The sequence below is a fragment of the Panthera uncia genome, assembly GCF_023721935.1.
Source record: "Panthera uncia isolate 11264 chromosome A1 unlocalized genomic scaffold, Puncia_PCG_1.0 HiC_scaffold_16, whole genome shotgun sequence".
Lineage (NCBI taxonomy): Eukaryota > Metazoa > Chordata > Mammalia > Carnivora > Felidae > Panthera > Panthera uncia.
In genome coordinates this window covers 69,703,344-69,725,215 of record NW_026057576.1, presented here as the reverse complement: position 1 = coordinate 69,725,215, position 21,872 = coordinate 69,703,344, and the positions used below count along the sequence as shown (strand labels likewise).

The 21,872-nt window shown below is 39.4% G+C and overlaps 1 protein-coding gene across 1 annotated transcript in view; it reads right to left on the bottom strand.

Moving 5' to 3' along the window:
* The window catches only part of ITGBL1 (integrin subunit beta like 1), a 209,719-nt gene that overhangs the window by 106,744 nt on the left and 81,103 nt on the right, over nucleotides 1-21,872 (bottom strand). Inside the window, exons 3-6 of the mRNA XM_049647174.1 lie at nucleotides 20,435-20,581; nucleotides 12,801-12,923; nucleotides 8,939-9,079; nucleotides 5,960-6,100 (exon numbers count right to left, since the gene is read on the bottom strand). Of these exons, the coding sequence (XP_049503131.1) occupies nucleotides 5,960-6,100; nucleotides 8,939-9,079; nucleotides 12,801-12,923; nucleotides 20,435-20,581 (552 nt within the window). The remainder of the gene's footprint in view (nucleotides 1-5,959; nucleotides 6,101-8,938; nucleotides 9,080-12,800; nucleotides 12,924-20,434; nucleotides 20,582-21,872) is intronic.

The window sequence follows — 21,872 nt, the reverse complement described above, 5'->3', positions numbered from 1 at the left end:
CACTGTGCTCTTTTGAGTAAAGCCATTTCAGAAATATCAATCCAGGACAAATGTAGTTGCATCCATTCCAGACAAATGTTCTTTTGCTGTACAGGACATTTCTTTCTTTTATAATGATCAAGACTGCTCATGAACTGCAATCTGACTTTTTCAAGTAGCTTCTTACAAAGTAATATGAGGACCATCAATAGGAAAAGTTTGGGGGAATAAATTAGATCTAACTAGTACTTGCTACATTTGACATACTTGGTTTTTCTTTCAAGATAATGCAAACTGAATATACTTAATCATTTCCTTCAGTTTCTTTCCATAATGCTTTGGTAATCCACAATGATAAATTTCCTCACATAATACAGTTCTTTCAAATGATTCCACTTTCCAAATTAATGGAACTCTAAGCCAGCACTTTTTCGGGTAGAGAAGACAAGTTGAAAGATCAAGTTTAAGGTCACACAGCAACATATTTTAACAATTATGGGATTTGGGGAAATAGACCAGAGTGTAAACAGCTATCGGGAATAAAAGTTATTTCAGAATCAGGAAGTAAATTCCAGGGGGCAGCAGCTTATATAACTAACAAAACAAACAGTTGGCACACTTCAGGATGGCTGGTCATGCCCTGGTCATTTTAGTGACACTCAAATCCTGTTAACAGTAACATCTTTGAGTTGTTGTGGATGTGTGTGTACACAAGTGTGTGCATGAATTATATCTGTGTATGAAGGAATTGGTACACACACACACACACACACACACACACACACACACTATGTGGTTGATGAGCAACAAATAGAAATGAAAGAAGAGGGGCGCCTGGGCTCAGGTCATGATCTTGCAGTTCACAGGTTTGAGCCCTGCATCAGGCTCTGTGCTGACAGCTCAGAGCCTGGAGCCTGCCTTGGATTCTGTCTGTCCCACCCCATAACCGTCAAGAATAAATATGCATTAAAAAAGAAAGAAAGAGGGGCGCCTGGGTGGCTCAGTCAGTTAAGCGGCCGACTTCGGCTCAGGTCATGATCTCTCGCGGTCTGTGAGTTCGAGCCCCGCGTCAGGCTCTGTGCTGACAGCTCAGAGCCTGGAGCCTGTTTCAGATTCTGTGTCTCCCTCTCTCTGACCCTCCCCCATTCATGCTTTGTCTCTCTCTGTCTCAAAAATAAAATAAATAAACGTTAAAAAAAATTTTTAAAAAAAGAAAGAAAGAAGAAATAAATAAAACTGATTTATTTGGAGCAGGGAGCAGGTTTTAAAATACTATTTTCTGTATCCATGATGCAGCAGATGTAGTAGGCACAAAATATTCACATTTCATTGTATTACTGAATAAATGAATGGACAGGTGGAAATGAATGAATACAATGAGAATGTCAATTAAAAGAGCAACCCACCAGGAGAATCCCTGGGACTTAAATAAGACGAACACTGTCAGGATGGTAACAATGGGAGCTAAAAATAAAGCTGCATTTCAGCTGAGCCTTATTACCTTCCAGCCTTACATAAATCACTAGAGAACATTGACATAGTTGGGTTACTTCTGTCTCCTAACACAGAGGCACCAACGTGGCACCCTTTCTGTGGTGCAACTCAGACGGGCAATTAGGAAAATTGTGGAGACTAATAATTCGCTAAACAGAATGTACAGAATTCAACAGATTTAATGAGAATGAAAAAATACTGGGGGTGGATACCTGCCTCACATCATAATGACATGCAGAGAAGCTTAGTTTTATAAGAATTTGAGCATCCGGAGTAAAATTGAAGAATTTTGTTTGCATCACTTGGAGATTAAATTACACGAATACTTAGGCTCTGAATGTGTTTCCTGATGACACTTAATGGCCACATGAACTCTGTCAAGTTAATCTTTCTGAACCTGTTTCCTCCCCTGTTAAAATGCAGGTAACAATGTCTCCCCCTCTGAATTAGGGTGAAGGTAAAATGGAATAAGGTGTGTGAAACGGACTAAAAGTGTGGAGTCTCAAAGCAAATTTCTTCTTCCCTAAATTCCTTTTTTACAAAAACATTTATATATTTATTTTGAGAGAGAGGGAGAGTGAGCAAGAATGGGGGAGGGGCAGGGGGAGGTGGGGAGAGAGAGAATCCCAAGAAGACTCCACGCTATCAGCGCTGAGCCAGACTCTGGGCTCGACCTCACCAACCGAGAGCAAGAGTCAGATGCTCAACCCACTGAGTCATCCAGGAGCCCCAAATTCCTCCTTTGTTTTTTAAAATTTTTTAAAGTTTTTTTTTTATATTTGAGACATAGAGAGACAGAGCGTGAGCAGGGGAAGGGCAGAGAGATGGAGACAGAATGTGAAGCAGGCTCCAGGCTCTGAGCTGTCAGCACAGAGCCCAACGCAGAGCTCGAAGTCAACCGACTTCAGACACCCAACCGACTGAGCCACCCAGGCACCCCATCCAAATTCCTCCTTTTAAATGTGGGAGGCTGGCTGTGGGCATTGGCCATGTTCAGTTCACTTCAACAAAAGAATGATAAAGTCACGATTGCAGACTGATGTCTGAACCAGCCCCCCTTCCCACACCCAGGGGTCTACCCCCGCAGCATGGAGACCCCGTGTAAAGGGCTAAGCACTCCTCCTCAGCTCCTCCCACGACAAACCTGACCAACCACAGCCATCACTGCCCAACTGCTTCACTGTCCCTGAAATCTCCAAGGATAGGGAGGATTGGAAAATGTGAGAAAGAGGAAAATCGGGCAGAATAAGGAGGGAAGGAAGAAACGAAGGGGAAAATTTCGGGTTCCAAGGAGGCCTCCTGATGACCTTCACCTGCCCAACCTACTGGGGTAACAGAGCCCAAATGACATGCAGTAGGGAATCGTGCTCTTATAAAAGGACTGAAGTGTCCACTGAAGTGTCATTGTCCATCTTCACCCTGTGAGCCCCCTCCCTCACAGTGAAACAGAACAGCACTTGGGACCCTGAGCAGTCACTGTAATGTAGCAATTCTGAATTTTTCAACCCCACTCCAAAAGCAAGGTCATGGGTTGATCAAGGATGAACGTCCCCTATGCAAAAACAAAAACAAAAACATTCTATCAGAAAGTCCCAAACTTTATAACTTTCTATAGATAGCCTGATTATCTCCTTCATTTCCCCATTTAAAATTGTATGAATTCATGTTTTATCTCACAGACAAGCTCAAGGCAGCATTCTTACATGGCACTTCCTGAACCCCAGTCTAGTTTTAATTACCCACTCCATGTGTATGACTCCAACCTCACATTTAGCCCTGACCCTTCAGGCTCACACACTCAACAGGCTGAAAAAAAAATATATCAACTTTGGGTCACCATTGGTCCCTTATGCTCAATATATCTAGAAATGAACTTGACAACTTCCTGCTATGTTCCCCATTTCAGTAAATGGCAACAACTCTTATCCAGACAACCAGACTGGGCACCTGTGACTGTAGCACTTTGCTGCCTAAACCCATCATTAGCTCCCCATTGCCTTTGGAATAGAGTCCAGTTCCACAGCAAGGTAAAAAGACCACCAGTTCTGTGTCTCGCCAGCTTTCCCTTCCGTCACTTGGGCATTCTGGGAGTAAATAAGATGATTCTAGTCCCCTGCACAGATCACACACCTCTACTCTCTTTGCCTAGGACATGTTTCTCTCATTTCTTTTTACGTGTAAGCCTACCTTTGAGGTAGGGTAGGGGTAGACATGTGCATGGGGATACAAAAATGTCAGCAACGCATGAGCCATATGTCACCACCTCTGCGAAGAGCCTCATCACCCTAAGTAAAGTGTCAAATAAGCCCACGCCCAACTTTCTCTACATATCTCACTTATTCAGTTTATTTGTTGCATCTCCAGCCCACTGGGATGTAAATTCCATGAGAGGGGGGATTTTATCTGTTGTGTTTGTTGCTATATCCCCAGCATTATGGCCAAATGAGTAACAAATGCATGACTAAGCAAATCTCCCATAGCACCGTGTATTAAAATTACATGTTTATGTGGCAGTTTTGTCATTATTGTTTTTTAAAAAAAATTTAATGTTTATTTTTGAGAGAGACAGAGACAGAGTGTGAGTGGGGGAGAGACAGAGAGAGAGGGAGACACAGAATCCAAAGCAGGCTCCAGGCTCTGAGCTGTCGGCACAGAGCCTGACATGGGGCTTGAACCCATGAACCATGAGATCATGACCTGAGCCGAAGTTGGATGCTTAACCGACTGAGCCACCCAGGCACCCCATGTCATTATTGGTTTTTTTTTTGTTTCATATTTTGCTAAACAGTAAATTTCTTGAAGGTAGAAGCTACGATTTTTTGTGTTTGCATTTTTGTACCACAATATCTCACATAGTGCCTCCAGCATAGTTGGCTCTCCATAAATGTTTGTCATATTAAATTCAAGTTTAAACGAAGACTTTTTTCAGTAAGGAAAGAACCTTTACATTTCTTCAGATTCACAGACCTCTTTAACATTTGATTCTGTCTCTTAACTGTGAGGCCCTCCGCAAGTTATGGAACTTCCTCGAACCTCCATAACCCCAATAGTAAAATGAGAAAATATCCCCACCTCATCGACTTTTAAGAAAAATAAGTGCAACGACCTGGAAAGTGCTTAGCACAGTGTCTGGCATAGAGACCTACCCAAGAGATGCCAGCTGTCTCATTTCCATCGTGCAGATGATGGGGATAATAAAGAACACTCGTATATAATGAATAACAGAGAAAAATCTGAAAAGGGCATTTCCCCCAAAGAACAGTGTTGACAAAATGTTCAGGAGACTCTCCCGAGCATCAGGGATCATCAGAACAGGGAAACCCTTCTGGGAGCACAGTGTTAGCAGCAGGCTTCCCTCAGCCAGGCCAGACAAGCCTCTGCGGCTGTGGAATCGTGATTAAATAGGGCAGCTCTTTCATTTCCCTTTTGCTGGCAAACTTTCAGGAGACAGTGGAGTTTCCTATCTACTTACACACCAATCAAGCAGTCAGGCTTAAAAAGATGTATGTATATATGTCTCTGTCTTCTGGATTGTCAAATATGACCGGACTGAAAATCCATAACTCCGTTTTCGCTCAGTGACACTTTTTCAAACAAATCCAACCGCTTTCTTTTTTTCCTTTGCACCGTTAGAAGTTCTGGCAGAGTGTGTTTTGGCCTTTGCACTCAGGCTGCAAGCTCTGTAAAGTCAGAGGTCATGTTTGTCTCCTTCACTGCCAGAGCCAGGAGCCCAGATACAGTCCAGACCCTGGTAAACGGTGTCTGCTCTATAAATGTTTATAGAATAAAATTTTGGAATCCAATTATTGATATTTAATCCTACACTAATCTGCGGAATAATTTTAATATATAAATTATACTAAGGAATTAATTCATTAAAATATCCTTGAGAGGGGCGCCTGGGTGGCTCCATTGGTGGAGCGTCCGACTTCGGCTCAGGTCATGATCTCATGGTTCATGGGTTCAAGCCCTGCATCGGGCTCTGTGCTGACAGCTCAGAGCCTGGAGCCTGCTTCAGATTTTGTGTCTCCCTCTCTCTCTGCCCTCCTGCACTCATACTCTGTCTGTCTCTCTCTCAAAAATAAACATTAAAAAATAAAATAAAATACCCATGAGAACCATATTATCTGAAGTTTTGTAATATATGACTGTAGCTGTTCTCACGGTCTCCATCCTGGACACTGTCACCTGGACTGCTGGTTTCGTAGGCCTAGAGATGAGCAACCCATATCTGTAGCAGATGGCTCTCCTTGGGGGGAGGAGTTAGACTAATTTTAGGAAAGTGAGCCCTTTCATCCCTTGTCTTTGCCCAACGTGTAAATTCTCTGAAGACTTTCCAAGGCACCAATAGGAGCACTGTGAATATCAAACGCTTTCCATGCACAGATTCAGTTCTCTTACAGTTTCTGTGAGAATCAGAAAGAAGCTTGAAAATGGGGAAATGAATTTTTTTTAATTTAAAAAAGCGAGCGAGGAGAGCACATACCTGAACAGAAGTCATCAGAGTATCTGTCATAGACGGCCCTACAGTCCCTTTCATCACACTCACAGGTGTCCCCGTGAATATCTCCCCAGTCTCCAGTTGGGTCAACATCGTGGCAAGAACATTCACCACACACACAAGTCCCTAGATGAGAAAACAATTGTATACGGTTTTAGCGAAGAAAAACCATGAAAGAAAGCATCTTACATGTTGCTTTTTAAAATCTTTTGCTTACTGTGTATTTGGAAAATACATATATTGGATAAAAACATTCTACAAAGGAAAAACACCATCTAATGTGGATGGCAGAGATTCTTTAATAGATAAAAGTTATTTTCTGTGTCTATTATTGTGTGGGTTGTGGGATGTGCCCTTAGCACAGTAGTGGTTTCTTTCCAAAACAGCATCAAAACAATGAATACGAGTTAGAATCCCAGCCCTCAAGAAATCTGCAATCTATCTGACAAAAGAAAGCTACTGGATGACTGTAGGGTCATGTACCAAAATGTAAAAGGTGGTTGTGCCTGGATTTTTTAAAGTATCTGTATCTGGGGGCACCTGGGTGGCTCAGTCGGTGGAACGTCTGACTTCGGCTCAGGTCACAATCTCACAGTTCATGAGCTTGGGCCCTGCATCGGGCTCTCTGCTGTCAGTGCAAAGCCTGCTTCAGACCCTTTGTCTCCCTCTCTCTGCTCCTCCCATGCTCAAATACTCTCTCTTTCTCTCAAAAATAAAATAAACATTTAAAAAAATAAAAATAAATAAATATCTGTATCTATATTTTAAAAAATGAATACCCTTGGCTTTCGTAATAGTATAACTGATGTGGGTGCAGGGGATAAGGATAGGTATATGCTAAGGTGAGTCCAACCTGACACTGAATAAACGATTTAGGCAATACAGGACACTTGTTCTATCCCTGATTAGCTGTGTCTACAACAAAGGTTTTCTGGTCCTTGGAGATGGGCTAACAAGGAAAAGGAGGTAAGCCTGTGCAGGGATTGGTGTCTCTCTCCCGCCCCCCACCTTCCCCCCGCCCCGGAAGCAATAATGAGGAAGAGTGCCAGGGGAGACGCGGATGGTACCTTCTGAGAAAAAAAAAAGACATATTGCTGTGCCTCCTCCCGACTCGCCTTCAGGAACCCCTGAAATCTCACTGCTACCCAGCCTCATTTGAGCATGCTGCCTCCCAGTCTGCTCTGCCAGATCTCCAAATCAGACAGCTCCAAGTGCAGGAAAGGACAGGCAGAAGGTGAGACCTCAGGGGTTGGCGAGTAGTGTGTGTCTCTCTCAGAGCCCACATATCCCTGCTGCAGAACCGGCCCTGATCCACAGCCCAACCATTGCCATTTTTCTCCTCTTTCCTTTCAACATCTCACGGGAACACAGCCCAAGATTCCTATACTAACATCATGACAGTGATGACTGGACCTACTGAATAAGAAGGATGCAGACAGAAACACGTCCTTATATAGAAAAGGAAAACATAACATGAATTAGTGGGATATATAGTCAGACCTATTCTGCATACATTAAAAAGAGGACTTTTCTTTATAATTTTTCTTCCAACTTCAGGCCTTTTGCTTTCCTTTCCCTATGTATAGAAATTTGGCCCATTTTACTCTTCTGCATTAATTTCTTATGCCATTTTTTGAAAAGAGAAAATTGGTTGTATGTTAAGGTTTCCCACATAAGCATTACCTGATAAAAAGCACCATTCATTTACAGAAATTAAAAAAATATAATTTTCCAACTTTCCAGACTTTTATAATATTAAAAGAAGGAAATATGGGGGTGCCTGGGTGGCTCAGTCGGTTGAGCATCCAGCTTCGGCTCAGGTCATGATCTTACAGTTTGTGAGTTCTAGCCCCGCGTTGGGCTCTGTGCTGACAGCTCAGAGCCTGGAGCCTGCTTCCAATTCTGTGTCTCCCTCTCTCTGCTCCTCCCCTGCTCATGCCCTCTCTCTCTCTCTCTCTCTCTCTCTCTCTCTCTCTCTCCTTCAAAAATAAATAAAAACACTAAAAAAAATTTTTTTAAAAAAGAAGAAGGAAATATGGTCACTTATATATACCTTCAGGCAGGCAACAAATGGTCCAGCTGGAAAATGACAAGTAATTTCAAGGATTTCTAAAAAAAATGTTTATTTATTTTTGAAAGAGAGAGCAGGGGAGTGGCAGAGAGAGACAGGGAGAGAAAGACTCCCAAGAACGCTTCATGCTGTCAGTGCAGAGCCCGAGGTGGGGCTCAAACCCATGAACTGTGAGCTCATGACCTGAGCCAAAATCAAGAGTCAGATGCTTCACTAACTGAATCACCCAGACCCCATGTGTTTTCAAGGAGTTTTAAAAAGCATTTAAATAAAACTAATTTGATTTGATATCAACAGTTAGTTAACTCACTTTAAAGGACATTTTAGCAATACCAACATATTCTTAAAATTCATATCGAAGGTCAATCTAAATTTTATCTGGTTGTCTGACACAGTTTCTATACCTGTTCTATATCATTTTTATTATTGCAGATAAAAGTGACTCCAGATCAATTCAGTATTACAACCAAGCCTTCGATTTACTCATAATTAAGACAAAAGGGTTTCTTGAATGTTCTCTAGATAATTAGATGCTCGTGCTGTAGATGGTTCTGTTAGTCAAGAGACATTTAACAGAAGTATCTACAAGAATTGCCTTTTAGCTGTACTATGCTATTTCTGGATGGCCGCCAAAGAAATTACAGTCCCTATGTTAACTATTTGTGCAGTGAAGCTTAAATAACTACAGCAACTTTCTTATCTTTCTGCTTTGTTACTCAATAAAGAATAAGAAAGAGAAGACTGTTGGCATTGTAAATGTTGACTTACATCGAAGTCAAACACTATAAAAGACCACTTCCCCCCACACCCAAGGAAATACAAGGAAAAGGAGGGTTAATGATGAAGAGCTTTGTTTTCCTCCCAATTCATAGTAACGTGGATGAATGACCCACCTCTGTTACTGCAGATTTGGCCATCTGGAGATGTGCATCTTCGCTTGCTCTCCCAGGGGGTGATATCACACTGGAATTCACATTTATCGCCATGCCAACCAGCCTCGCAGTAACAGTTTCCACAGTAACACTTTCCATGGCCTTTACCCAAAATGAATTTTATAGAGTGAGGGGAGGGGGGGGGAGAAAGCAACTTTTAAAAGCAAAATTAACTTTCTACCTCTTTGTGATCATTTTTGCCTTTTGAAATAATATACCAGTTCTACAATCCTTGCTTAAAACAGTCAAGTTATAGATCTGTCCCCCGCACACCATGGGTGCGCATATACCTCCATAATCATACACAAAAAGCAAGAGCAAGTGTCTTGTAACTTGTCCTAGCCAGGTAGCTGGTGAAAATGAAAGAAATTTGAAGAAATGACAGGCTGGTCTACTACCCTCCAATCTCAAATGCACGCATCAGAGTCAAATGTATGTAAGCATTCATGCTAAGGGCATTTCTTGAATTAGTCATCCAAGGATTTCATTTGAAATCAACCATTGAGAAACCAGTGGTACATATTTACTTGGAAGCACATCATTAATGACTGAACGCTTCCTAAACCAGAGGAGATATTTCACCTTTTCGTTCAACTGTGTCCTACAAGCTGTTGTGTTCCACCACGTAGAAAAGAGGTTTTCAGTTAAACCAGCGTTTATTACTCCTTTAGGCCAATAAAATAGCATGGACCCCTGGCCTCACAATCAAAGCCCCTCCTATTCGTCAAGGGGACAGGATGACCCATCATTTTGTGTTCTGATGCCACCACACCCCTTCAACTCCTGCCTCGTTTTAAATTTTACCCGGCCTGTTTGTACTTACATCTAAGCAACCCCTATTGAACTGTCACATCATCGCTTTCTGCATCCTTATCTAGCAATCCTACAAGTTCCCAAAAGATGGTAATTCTATGTACCTCAAGTTACTTCTTAGATCCTCCCTTTTTGTGGTTATGTAAATTCCTAGGAGTATAGTTATGTATTCACCCAACCATGAATGTGTGTTTGTTCTTGTAAATATGATGAAAACGAGGGCCATGCTGGATTTTGCTTAGTCTATTCTTTCCATTTCATAGAATTATGTTTTATCAGAGTCTGTAGCTAAAGTCGTTGTTCTTCCCTCTCTCTTCTCCTGCAGCCATAATTTCAGAGGGCCCATGGGAAACTCAACGTGAGGCTATTTTTTCTTCCTAAACACTATGGCATTTCTGGCTCATGGCAAAAGTGTCAGTAGGGCCTGCAGAACTCACATAAGAAAGGGGAATGTACAATAGAATATTCTTGTCTCTTACCCTATTCTTGTCAATGAAAAAAAGCAGACACACATCAGAGAGACAAAGAGAGAGAGAAAAAGAGTGCTACAGTGAGATATAAGAAAGACACGGGGAACCAAGCACAAGATGCCATGTTTTCTACCTAAGTGAGCTGTGATTTGGATGTCCATGGAAAACCTCTTATTAACCGAATAGTCAATGATCATTTCTACAACAAATTTTAATTTGTTCACTGAAGCAAATGTAAAGGATATTAAATTATTTCATCAGTGATAAAATATAAAAGCTATACCTTTTATTTATGAACTCAACAGTACCTATCTCTCAGGTACCCACACAAAATATCACATCCCAGTGCTATGTCCTCAGGAACTTGAGGATTACACTGGAAAATAGCAAGACAACTGTGTGCTAAAAGCTTTTCTAGAAGTTGGTTTTTTCAAGACTTGATTAACCTTTAAACTAGAATTTATTTCCTCTGTAATTTCAGGAAATTTATATAAGGTGCCACATATGTAAGGATTACCATGACATTAACAAATAATCCCAAATCTATGTTCTTTACATCCAAATTATTTGTATATTTATAAAATTCATAATTGAATCAGGGTCTTACTAAAAAATCATTGAGATATATGTGAATAAGGAAAGAAGAATCATGTGAAATTACACTTGGATGTAGATCAGAAAAATTAAGCAGATATCCTCACAACCCAAATGAAAATACTGTTAACAGGACACATTTGGATAATGGAGATAAAATACAAGCTTGGGGCAATACACATTCCTCACAATAAATATCATTCTTTGCTTTCTGTAAACCGATGGAGCAAGAAAATCTCCTTTTAAATTGTTTTACTGATGGGCTGTAGAATCACCTCTTAACAGATTGGTTTCATGCGAATGAATGATATGTGGAAAGATCTACAATCCCAGTCAAAGTCACTCCCAGAGGATATTTACCGAAGTGCTGGTGTCTATGGTCTGAACCTTTACGCCATGAAATAGCTTAAGCCTCAAACAAATGGAAATAGTAAATGGCAAGGTTGGGAGTTAAACATTTCCTGTTGCGTGACTTCATGTTAAATGTTTGTATTTACACATGCAAATAAACTTTGCTCTGGTGATGTGTATCAGAACACAATGGCCCCAAGCATGTTCCCTTCCTCTTTGTTTTTGGTCCATAATAATTGGAAATGAAACATCAGGAGGAGGATAAATGCATAATATTTGTGGGTGGATTTACCTAATTGTTCTAATTATTTTGGATTGAGTCCATTAGCAGAATTGTCTGAGCAGCATCTAGCTTAGGTCACTGCCTTGAAAAATGTAAATTTTTGTGTTTGTCTGTTTTATTTTGGTGGGTTGTACAGCAAGGAAGCCAGAGAGAGCCAAACAGACCTAAAATAAGAGTATCTGAATGATCACAAGAATTGAAGCTGCATTTTTTTTTTTTTACACACAGAGGGACTGCTTGTCCTAAGTCAGTGACACTTTCCCTATGGCTCTCTCGTTCCCCCTGCCCCACTGGCCCCTGATCCTTCCACAGAAAATGCTCTTCTGAAATCACTCATTCTGCAGGCAGAATAGGATTCCATGGATTGGAATCTTGCCAGAGATAAATGAAATAAGTAATTGCTTATTAATGAAGAGATGAGGCCAGGGGTAACCAGGCTAAAACTTTTAACAAACAGCAGAGATGAGTTTATGTAAACTGAAGGGATGCTCATTGCTCTCTCCTCTCCTCTCCTGTGCTACCCATAGTTGCAAATGTAAACTCTGGGAACAGGCTGGCAGACAGGTAAGCAGAAGAAGACACTTTGGGTGATAAGGAGGGGCTCTTCTCATGGAGATCCAAACTCCAGGGCCCTGATGCAATTCTCCATGGGGAGGGGTCAAGAGCACAGTCTTCAGTGTCAGACACATGAGTCTATGCAATTGCTGGAATGACCCTGGGTGCATTACCTAGTGAATGGGAAGAACTTATTACAGTGCTGGGCACTAGCAAGTGTGGCACATATAATAACTGGTACAACAGAAAACTGTTCGTGCTGTTCGTAGAAATGCCATAGGAACATAGAAAAGATCATGAAAAATGTTATCTAGGTATGTGGTGGGGAGGGAGAGATTCTAGGCTAATAATTCTATTGGCCTCCAATGTCTCCAATAGGACATGAGACTACTCAAAGGCTGATGATTTAGAAAGGGAAATGGAATGAAGTTAAAACATGCAACTGAGAGACTGGGAGAGCAGAGACAGAATAAAAGTAGCCGTGGTAAGCAGAGAAGATAAAGTACCAGTAGGACGACTTCAGGACCACACAGTTGCCTATTGTCATAATGATCTGGCTCTCCCCTGGAAGCAGTCTGATTTTGCATTTATGAAGTTCTAGTCTACCCTAAATGCCTCATATGAAGTGTTTTCCAAATAAACACAAATTCAGATTAAATGAGTAAACTTAGTGCAGAACCTTTATAGAGAGATAAAAGTATAAGAAAACAGATCAAAAATCAGGTTACTTTTACTAATTTCTGCATAGTGTACCTACCTCCACATATTTCTTCCGTTTCATCATCTATGCATTCTCTATCATCACACTCACAAAATTTGCCATAAACAAGGCCATTTCCATCTGGATTATCACACTTACACCTGCCACAGTGACATGTACCTAAACCATGAAAACAAAACAAAAAGTATTTGTTAGGTGCATATAAATGATAATGAATTTTTTTTAAGTAGGCTTCACGCCCAGTGCCGAGCCCAACACGGGGCTTGAACTCATGATCCTGGGATCAAGACCTGAGCTGAGATCAGGAGTCGTATGTTCAACACACTGAGCCACCCAGGCACCCTGATAACCAATGTTTTTTTTTAATCTATCTCTTTCAAAGACAGAGACAATTCAAATCAATTTAATTTTCAATTGTGTATTACTGTGGGTATGATGAGATAGATAACAAAGTTCTTTCTTGGTGATTATAGTACAGCAATTATATTTTATGACACATAACTATTATGATTGACCTCTAATAGTTTCATTAATGTATGATGTATTTATTCATTAATGTAAATATGACCTTCCCAAGTGCAGAGCTACTTTATACATGGCCATCCAATCAATGCATGAATGACTATCTTCTGATTACACCTGGGTCTGAAGTGAACTAAAGCAGAAAATTCTAAGCATTGTAAGGGAAGTAGCATCGCTTATCTTCCTCACCAGTATTTATTCAATGCTTTGCACAATATTTGAGCATAACATTTATTAATAAATATTTGTGGAATTCATTAACAAATGCATAAATTAAAAACTTAGAATCTCCTAGTAATTTCACTTGCACAGTGTTAAAACTGATACATACATCCTTATGACAATAGGACCAGGGCAAGTTTTCATAGGTATAGAGTTCTGGAACCTCACCAAAACCTCAGGGCAGCTCAGGATGACACAGAGGCTCTGGAATCATCTGGTCTACCACTTACTGTATATATATATATATATATATATATATATATATATGCCATATATATATATATGTGTGTGTGTGTGTGTGTGTGTGTGTGTGTGTGGTGTATGTGGATTTGACTACAACCCTCGAGAGTGATTTCACTGACAGTAAAACAGCATTAAAATGATATTGAAAAATAAAATTTCCATTTAAGGAACTTCCTTTTTAATACTTATTTTTCCATTTGTAATTTATAATCATAGCCATCAACATACATGCACTGAGACCTGACCACTCACCAGATAGCCTCCTAGACTTTGGAAATGCAATGGGAGACCAAGTCAGCCATAATCCTCCTCTCAGAGTTTTATATGAGTAAACCGATATGATAAAATAAATGGAAAAGTGCAAAATGTTGCAGAAGAGCTTAGCAGGGGATTTGACTGTGACATGGTGGTCAGACAGAGTCCCTGGGGAAGTAGCTCCTAAATAAGGAACTGAGAGCAAAGTAAAAATAATAGGCAAGAGAAGTGAGATGGTGGAGAGGCCCACTTCCCACAAGAGACTATAGCAAAGGCTCTGTGATAAAAGAGGAAATTAGAAGAAAAAGTCAAAGATGGCTGGAACATAGAAAATGATGTGGAAAGAGGCATAAAATGAATAAGGTGACTAAAGGTGCCATTTATGGAAGTCTTATTATAAGGTCATGTTAAAGATTTCCAACCTTAATCCAGAAAGAATGAGAAGCCACAGAAATATTCTCTACCAGGGGGTCATGTGATCAGGCATGCATTTTTACCAGATTACTCTAGTTAATACATGAGGAATGAACTGAAATGAGGCACAGTGGACATGAGGACATGTTATTACATTTGTCTGCAGGAAAGAAGACAGAGGCAGAAGAGGGTGACAGCAGTGAGTTAGAAAGAGGCAAATACCCTTGGGGGTATCTTCAGGGGAAAGAACAGATGACTCAGTGATTGAGTGTATGTGGTGAAGAATCAGGAGGAACCAAAGATGATACTGATATTTGAACTGAGCTACTGGGTATTCGCAAGTCTGTATGTGGTGTGCCCCAAAACACATGGATAAGGGGGATTTGTATCCAAATCTAGGTTTTAATAATCAATAGCTATACATTTCTGAGCCTGTTATGTTCATCTCTCTCAAATTCCTTATCTGCAAATAACATCTGCTCCATAGAGCAGTTATGAGAACCCAGTGGTAAGTGTATCACCCAGCCATCTTTCTGAAAACAATATTGTGTCCAGTTATGCCATAGGCTTCCAGAAAACTTTGAGATCTTCGTCTTCTTCCATGAAGATACTGAGTATAAGAGTCGTGTTCCCAAACATTTCCTCCAGACTCACTTTATATTGATGGGCCCCACAACGTCCTGTCTCCATATGCTCCGCATGATTCTGTCACCTGGGTCACTTGCAATTAGATATTATATTTAAGAGATTTTTCTCTCACAGCTACATAGAAACAGTGATTTTGCAGAATTTGAGCTAATTATTTTTCTTCCCTGAGAATACTCATACGAATTTTACATTTACTAAATTTCACTTTCTTTGTTTTTTTCCCTGAAAACTAATTTATAAAAGTTCATTTCAAATCAAATTCTGTAATGCATGATATTGTCTCATCGCATTTTCTCTCTAATTATCACCCTTCCTTTTCATTTTCACGTTTATTCATGCTATCTTTCACCCATCCACATGTCCATTCATTACATTTTCTTGCTGCCGATTATATTGTTAGCAAAGTACCAGGTGCTATAGGAGATATTAAGATGCATAAAGTTGAAACTAAGTAAATCATAGAGCAGGAATATAGAGTTAGAAGACCAATAATTTTTACACATACATATGGGACCAGATGACACAAGGGCCTTTGCAACAGATTTGTGACAGATGCTATATAGAAAGTACAAACCTCAGTCTGGCTCTGCAAAGGAGGAAAGGCACAGTAAAGGAGCAAGTTCTTGAGTTGACACTTGATGTATGGATAGAATTTCAACACGTGGAGATGGAGAAAAGGCTTGTGATATTGAGGAAGGAGGCTCGGCTAAGGAAAAAGGATGTGGAATTTAAGAACAGGGCAGAGTCTGGCTTGAGTTTGGAGAAGAGGGTCAGTTTAAGGCAGAGAGTAGAGGATCAAGAATATTGGCTAAGGATTTTAGAATTTCTCTGTCGGAATACCAAGAGCCTCTCATGGTTTGGGAGCAAGGTGTGACCTTGTCAGGGCAGCGTACACAGTAAGCTGTTTTCAGGAAAGACAGGAAGGAACAGCCTCTACCTCTGAATTCTATATCTCACTGACACCCCAACAGGCAGGCTCCCTCCCATCCACACATCTGAACCATTCCTGGCTAATGTGGGACGTTCACAACAGCTCAGAGACTTCCTCTCTCACCCACCAAGTAGAATTCACAACTGAGGCTCCAAGATATGGCATATGGAAGCCCAGGCAAAAGTGACAGACTCCTGTGTTCATGTTATGTCATACTGCTTCTTCTTCTTGGTTGCCAGTGAGCTCGGGCTCTGGGATTGGTCTTCTGATTTATGCTAGATTATTTTTGCTCTGACTTTTCATTCTGACTAATACAGCTGAACTCTCTCTAGGAGGACTTCCCTCTCTTGACCACCATCCATACTCCTGTGCGATGGTGCTGGAGCCCCACTTTGCAGACTGTGCCTTGCCTTCCGCACCCCTGTAGAGTCAGCTTCTGGAATGCCGTTAGACCCAGTTCCATCTCATCCTGCCCTGCGGTCTTCCAGCCAGTCAGGTGCCTCCTCTTCCCCTTCTGCTCCAAGCTGCTTCCAGAGACCACATCATAATATAAGGGGAAATATTAGTAGAGAGAACTCAGAGCCTAATGCAGTTGTAGGGGAGTGGTCCAGAACTAGGTTGGTAGAAATAGACATTAAAAAAAGAAGCCATGTACGACACAGCCTGCTAAAGTCAACTTGAAAGGCTTCTATACTGAATAGACAGTAAGAGAGAAAAGATTAAATGTAACACCGAATATGAATAACCTTTTGGTGTAGAATCTCACATCTAGTTGTTTATCCTGAAGGTATGCTCTAAAAATATGAAAACAGACACATACCAATTTATTCTCTGCATTAATATTTGTAATTTCAATATATTGGAAAGTGTCTAAATGCCCAACCATAGGAGATTGAGTGAATAAATTATGTCACCTGTATAGAGCTGAGTCCTATACATCCAAAAAAAAGAATGAGGAAGATTTCTGTGTACTGATGTGGAGTGAATTCTAGGAGATGCTGAGTGGCAAAGCCAGAGTGCAAAAGAACATATATGGCATGCTATTTTTTTGTGTAGGGAATGAATGAAAAACTAAAAATATAATAACAAATACATCTATTTATCTTTAGAAAAAATAAACACATACACAGATAAAGCAGAACGCAGTAAAGCTGGTTACCTATCAGGTACGAAAATAAGCAGGAGGGAAGGTTTAGCAAGAGAGTGATGATTAATTAAGAAGGCTTTTTTAATATAGTTTTGACTTTTGGAAGCATGTTCATCTTCTACATATTTCAAAACAAAATCAGTGAGGACGGAAGGGAGGGGAAAAACTCTAAAACTGAAAGCCATCTGAAGTAAACAAGCTCAATGTATTTCAAACGAGTACAATCACTACACTAAAGGGAGAGAAAAAGAAAGAAATCCAAGTAACTTATGAACACAGCAATTAACTAAGTATCCCAATCTGGAGCATGACTGGCGTGGGGTGGAGGTGGGAGAGGAGATCAATTGCCAACAAATCCTAAAATTTTTTGGCAGATTTGCTTTGTACAGTGGTATGCATGAAGCAATTTTAAAAACAATTTTAGGTGTAGCATAAGACTGAACAAATGACCAAATATAGCCATGATGTTGGAAGCCAGAGTCCTCTCACCATGAAAAATGAGACATGCAAATATGGAAGGGGAAAAAATAGGAAGTAACCCTGTTGGGGGGTGGACTGAAGTTGGATGTATTGGTGTGAATTCATGATTTCTAAAATATGTATGTGTATGTATATGCATATACATGTGCATGTACATATGAATGTGTACATATATATATATATATATATATATATATATATATATATATGTTCATGCATGTTTACTAGCCTGTTTGCAGAAAGGGTCAACAAGCAAATTCACCCCAGTAGAAATAAACATCCCTAGTGCTCACAATTTTTATTCTAATACCGTTCTTAACCTAAAGAAACCAAGGTTCTTTAGAGAAATGGTTGATTCCAAAGCTGTGGCAAGCCAGATACAATATGATTCTGGAATATCTTGTTATGTCAGAAAGGAAAGATTTGCTGAAACAAAATAAAACACAACAACGGAGGCACATCACAAAGACTGAGAAGCTATCTTGAAGGGGTTCCAATTGCCTAATCTGAGACAATCTGAGCACCAGAATAATTGAGAGCAATAATGAATAATAAACCATTGAAATACTGGGAATTATGATACTGGAGTGATAATAAATCACTAAGTAAATGAAATACCAAATAACTGGTTGATGAGAGAAGACTCTTAATTGTGGTAGAATGTTGAGTACCAACTGGTAAATATGGAAGGAATGTTGGAGTTTGGCAATCATCATATTTCAATCACCAGCGTAAATACTGGGTTAGGTGAAAGTCATCAATGGATGGTAAATCAGGGGTAATTTTGACAAGGATGTGATATCTTATAATTTCTAAGTGTTTCCCCACAGACTGCTCATTTGTTACAAAGGCAAAATCAGTAATTACAGAGCTGAGACATCAGACAACACCTTGACCGGGTGATCAAAATTAACCTCACCACTGTGAGCAGATGGGTAACATAGATTTCCAGATGACAAATCCTGAGAACACAAAATAATCTATCTTTCAATTCAGCTAAGAATGTATGACATGAATCTAATCATGAGGACACATCAGACAAAGCCAAAATGAGTAACATTCTACTTAAAAAAAAAAAAAGGATGGAGACAATTTTCTTCAAAATTTTCAATGCTATAATACCATCGTCTGTGGAAATGGTCCAGATTAAAGGAGGCTAACAAGAGATAACAGCTAAAGATAACTCTGCCCTAGACTGGATCCTACAGAGGCAGGGAAATGCTGTAAAGGACATTGTTGGGCCAATAAACGAAACTGGAATATGGACGGTAGATTACATAAAAGAATTTCATCACTTTTACAAAAAAAAAAAAAGATAGAGACTCAGATATCTTAAAACTGCATTCTATATCTTACCAAATATGTTTGATCATCTACTGAAACAATTCTGTAAATTTTCTCCTTTAAGGTATGTTAATGTAGCAAATCACATGTTTTTTCCCATAATGTTGAAACACTGGGATTCCTAGTCTAACCCCTATTCAGTTATAATGTATTATTACAAAGAAAAAAACCTAGATTTTATTTGAAAAATAAACAATAAAAAATAAATAAATCCAAAAATAAAGGACAAACAAACAAAACAGAATTCAAGTCTTACTACTGAAAGAAGTTTGGAAAGCTGGACGTTTTCAAAATGAAGAGGTTCCGTGGTAAGTGTGTGTGTGTGTTGGGAGGGGTGGATGTTAGGAACTGGAGGTAGAAAAATCCTCCTGAGAAGACAGAAAAGACTGGTGTGCTGGAGAGAAGGAGAATATCAGTGAACACAAAAAGTGACCTGATTGTTAAGGACATTTATCATGGTCTTTGACCGATCCACTCACACCTTGCTTTGGGTATGGCCTTGATTTCTACTAGCAAAACCCTCTTACTGCATTTAATCTACACAGAGCAATTCAATGCAATCTAAGACTGTAGAAAGATTCTAGCTCTGAATATAGAAGGACTCTACCAACAAGGGGAGGAACTTCAGGAGGGAAGATTCTCACTCTAGTCAAATACTTGTCTTTAGCACACAAAACAATGGCTCATGCCCATTGATCTCCATAAGAATTACCTGGAGAGCTTTAAAAACCCACCTCAGGCCAGACCATACCCACCAAAACAACTGAAATAAAGCCTCTAGCATTGTAAGGGAGCATTGTCAAGTTCAGCCAGCTTTGAGAAAAGCTGACTTTTGAGGCTCCATGGGCCCAAGTATGAAAAGAGTATTAAATTATAGTAATACCATCCTAGTATTCTTGAAACCAAAACCAGTTGTTTTGTTTTATATGGTTTTGGTAATTAATTTTAACAGCTTCACTATTACTTTCTAAAAAATGTTTTTAAATGACTTCTGTGAGATGCAAAAATATTTTAGCCAAATGTAAAATAATGACGTCACTCTATTCTTCTATGTGCATCTAAAGCTTCTATCAAATTAAAAAGATTTGCTTCTATTTGATACTAGGGTATAAATTCAAAGCACCCTTGACCTGTAATAGAAAATAATTAAATCAGTTTATATAAATCCTTTTAAAAAGATTTAATCCAGCATTCAAAATCATAGCTCACAATTTACATAAAATGTTGTTGGGGTGTTGTTTCCTGTGAATATCCTGCTTGAAGAAGGCATTTGGAACAGCTGGAGAGCATCAAACTTGCCAGTCTCAGCAAGATGACATTTTTTCCCTATTGATTTATCTGAATTTCATTTCAAAAATATATACTCAAAAGCATTCTCTCTCAGAGGTTCCACATTTCTTGACGCCTACATATTTCCATTAAAACCCAAATTTGATTATTTAAGGATTTTCATAGATTTCTTACCTGCATTAGAGCAGATGACATCTTGAGAATTCTTGCACATTTGGTTACTCTTTTTCTTTGTCAGGTCACAGTGAGCTGGGTATTGGCAGGCATCCCCAAACCATCCTTCGTCACATTTGCACTTGCCACAGTCACACTTACCATGGCCTGAGGATTTAACAACATCCAGTCAGACTCAAATTGTTTTTCAGAGAAACCCGTTATTGTAACTGAAAGTCTTAAGGGTGATGTTGGTTCAGGACTGAGTTACAATGAATTCAAAAACATGTACATTATGGAGGCCGAGGGGTAATGCTAATGCATACAGTATAATGGAATATGTGGATTTTATTTCAATAACCAAAGTTGATAAATCACTCTTAAACCATTAATTAATTTGTAGAGACACTAGATCATAAACTAGAAGTTTAATTATACACTTCTAGTGTATAATTTCTGTCAGAAAATTTAACACTAAAAAACAAAGATACATCTAGTACCTCCACATTTAAGACAAAACAGCCCAATAAAAATTATTTCCATTTAACTGCATTTTATAACACTTAAAGCCACCACTCTGAGTAACAAGTCTTACATGAAACTCCACTAAACTAAACACTGGCCTTTGATTTATTGGCATTTAGCATGTAATAAAGTTTAATGGACATATTAAATACCACCTTGGGATAAGATTGACATGAAAAAGAAGCACATACTTTGTTTCTTAATAAGAAAATATGGTTAAAGAATCAAAAGGGTTAAGAGCCATAGTCATCTTCCTCCACAGAAGTTTCTCAACTTTTCATGTTCTTGAGTCAACATTGTGCTATTTTTATTCTTATGATAATTAACTTTATTAAGTCTTGGTTAATGAATCCTACCAATGTTTATATTGACTACACACTAGTCAGATCCAAGTGTAATACATGTACAATACTTGGCTCTTGTCCTCAAGTAACTTAAAAAGTAACTTAAAAAAAAACAAAGATGGGGTTATCTTCAGCCAGAAATATTCGTCAGACCTTGTGTGGAGCAATATAGTCTCCTATAGAAATAACAGGAGAGAGATTCTGTGAACTTCCTTGACCTTTAAATGAGCCTTGAAAGGTGAGCAGAGTTTGAATGGGCTGCAGGGAGAATATTCTTACATTACTCAAAATAATAATGCTATGTCCCAATGCCTGAAATTCATAGACCAGAGTGGAATGGAATCTTTGATCTAGTGCCAGCAGTCATTCAGTGTGGCAGCCAAAATCCACATGATGAGGTCCAGATGGCCAGTCAGAATGAATGACTCGGAGGTGTCCCATTTGGGCATGTTCAGCAGAGCCTGAATCTATGATTGGTTGTGACTTTAAAACTCCTCTGAATGTTGCCCAGTCCATGTAAATGTTTCTATTCCTGTTGCATTTTTCAAATTAATTATTCTATTTTGCAAACAAAACCTTGCATGCACCCT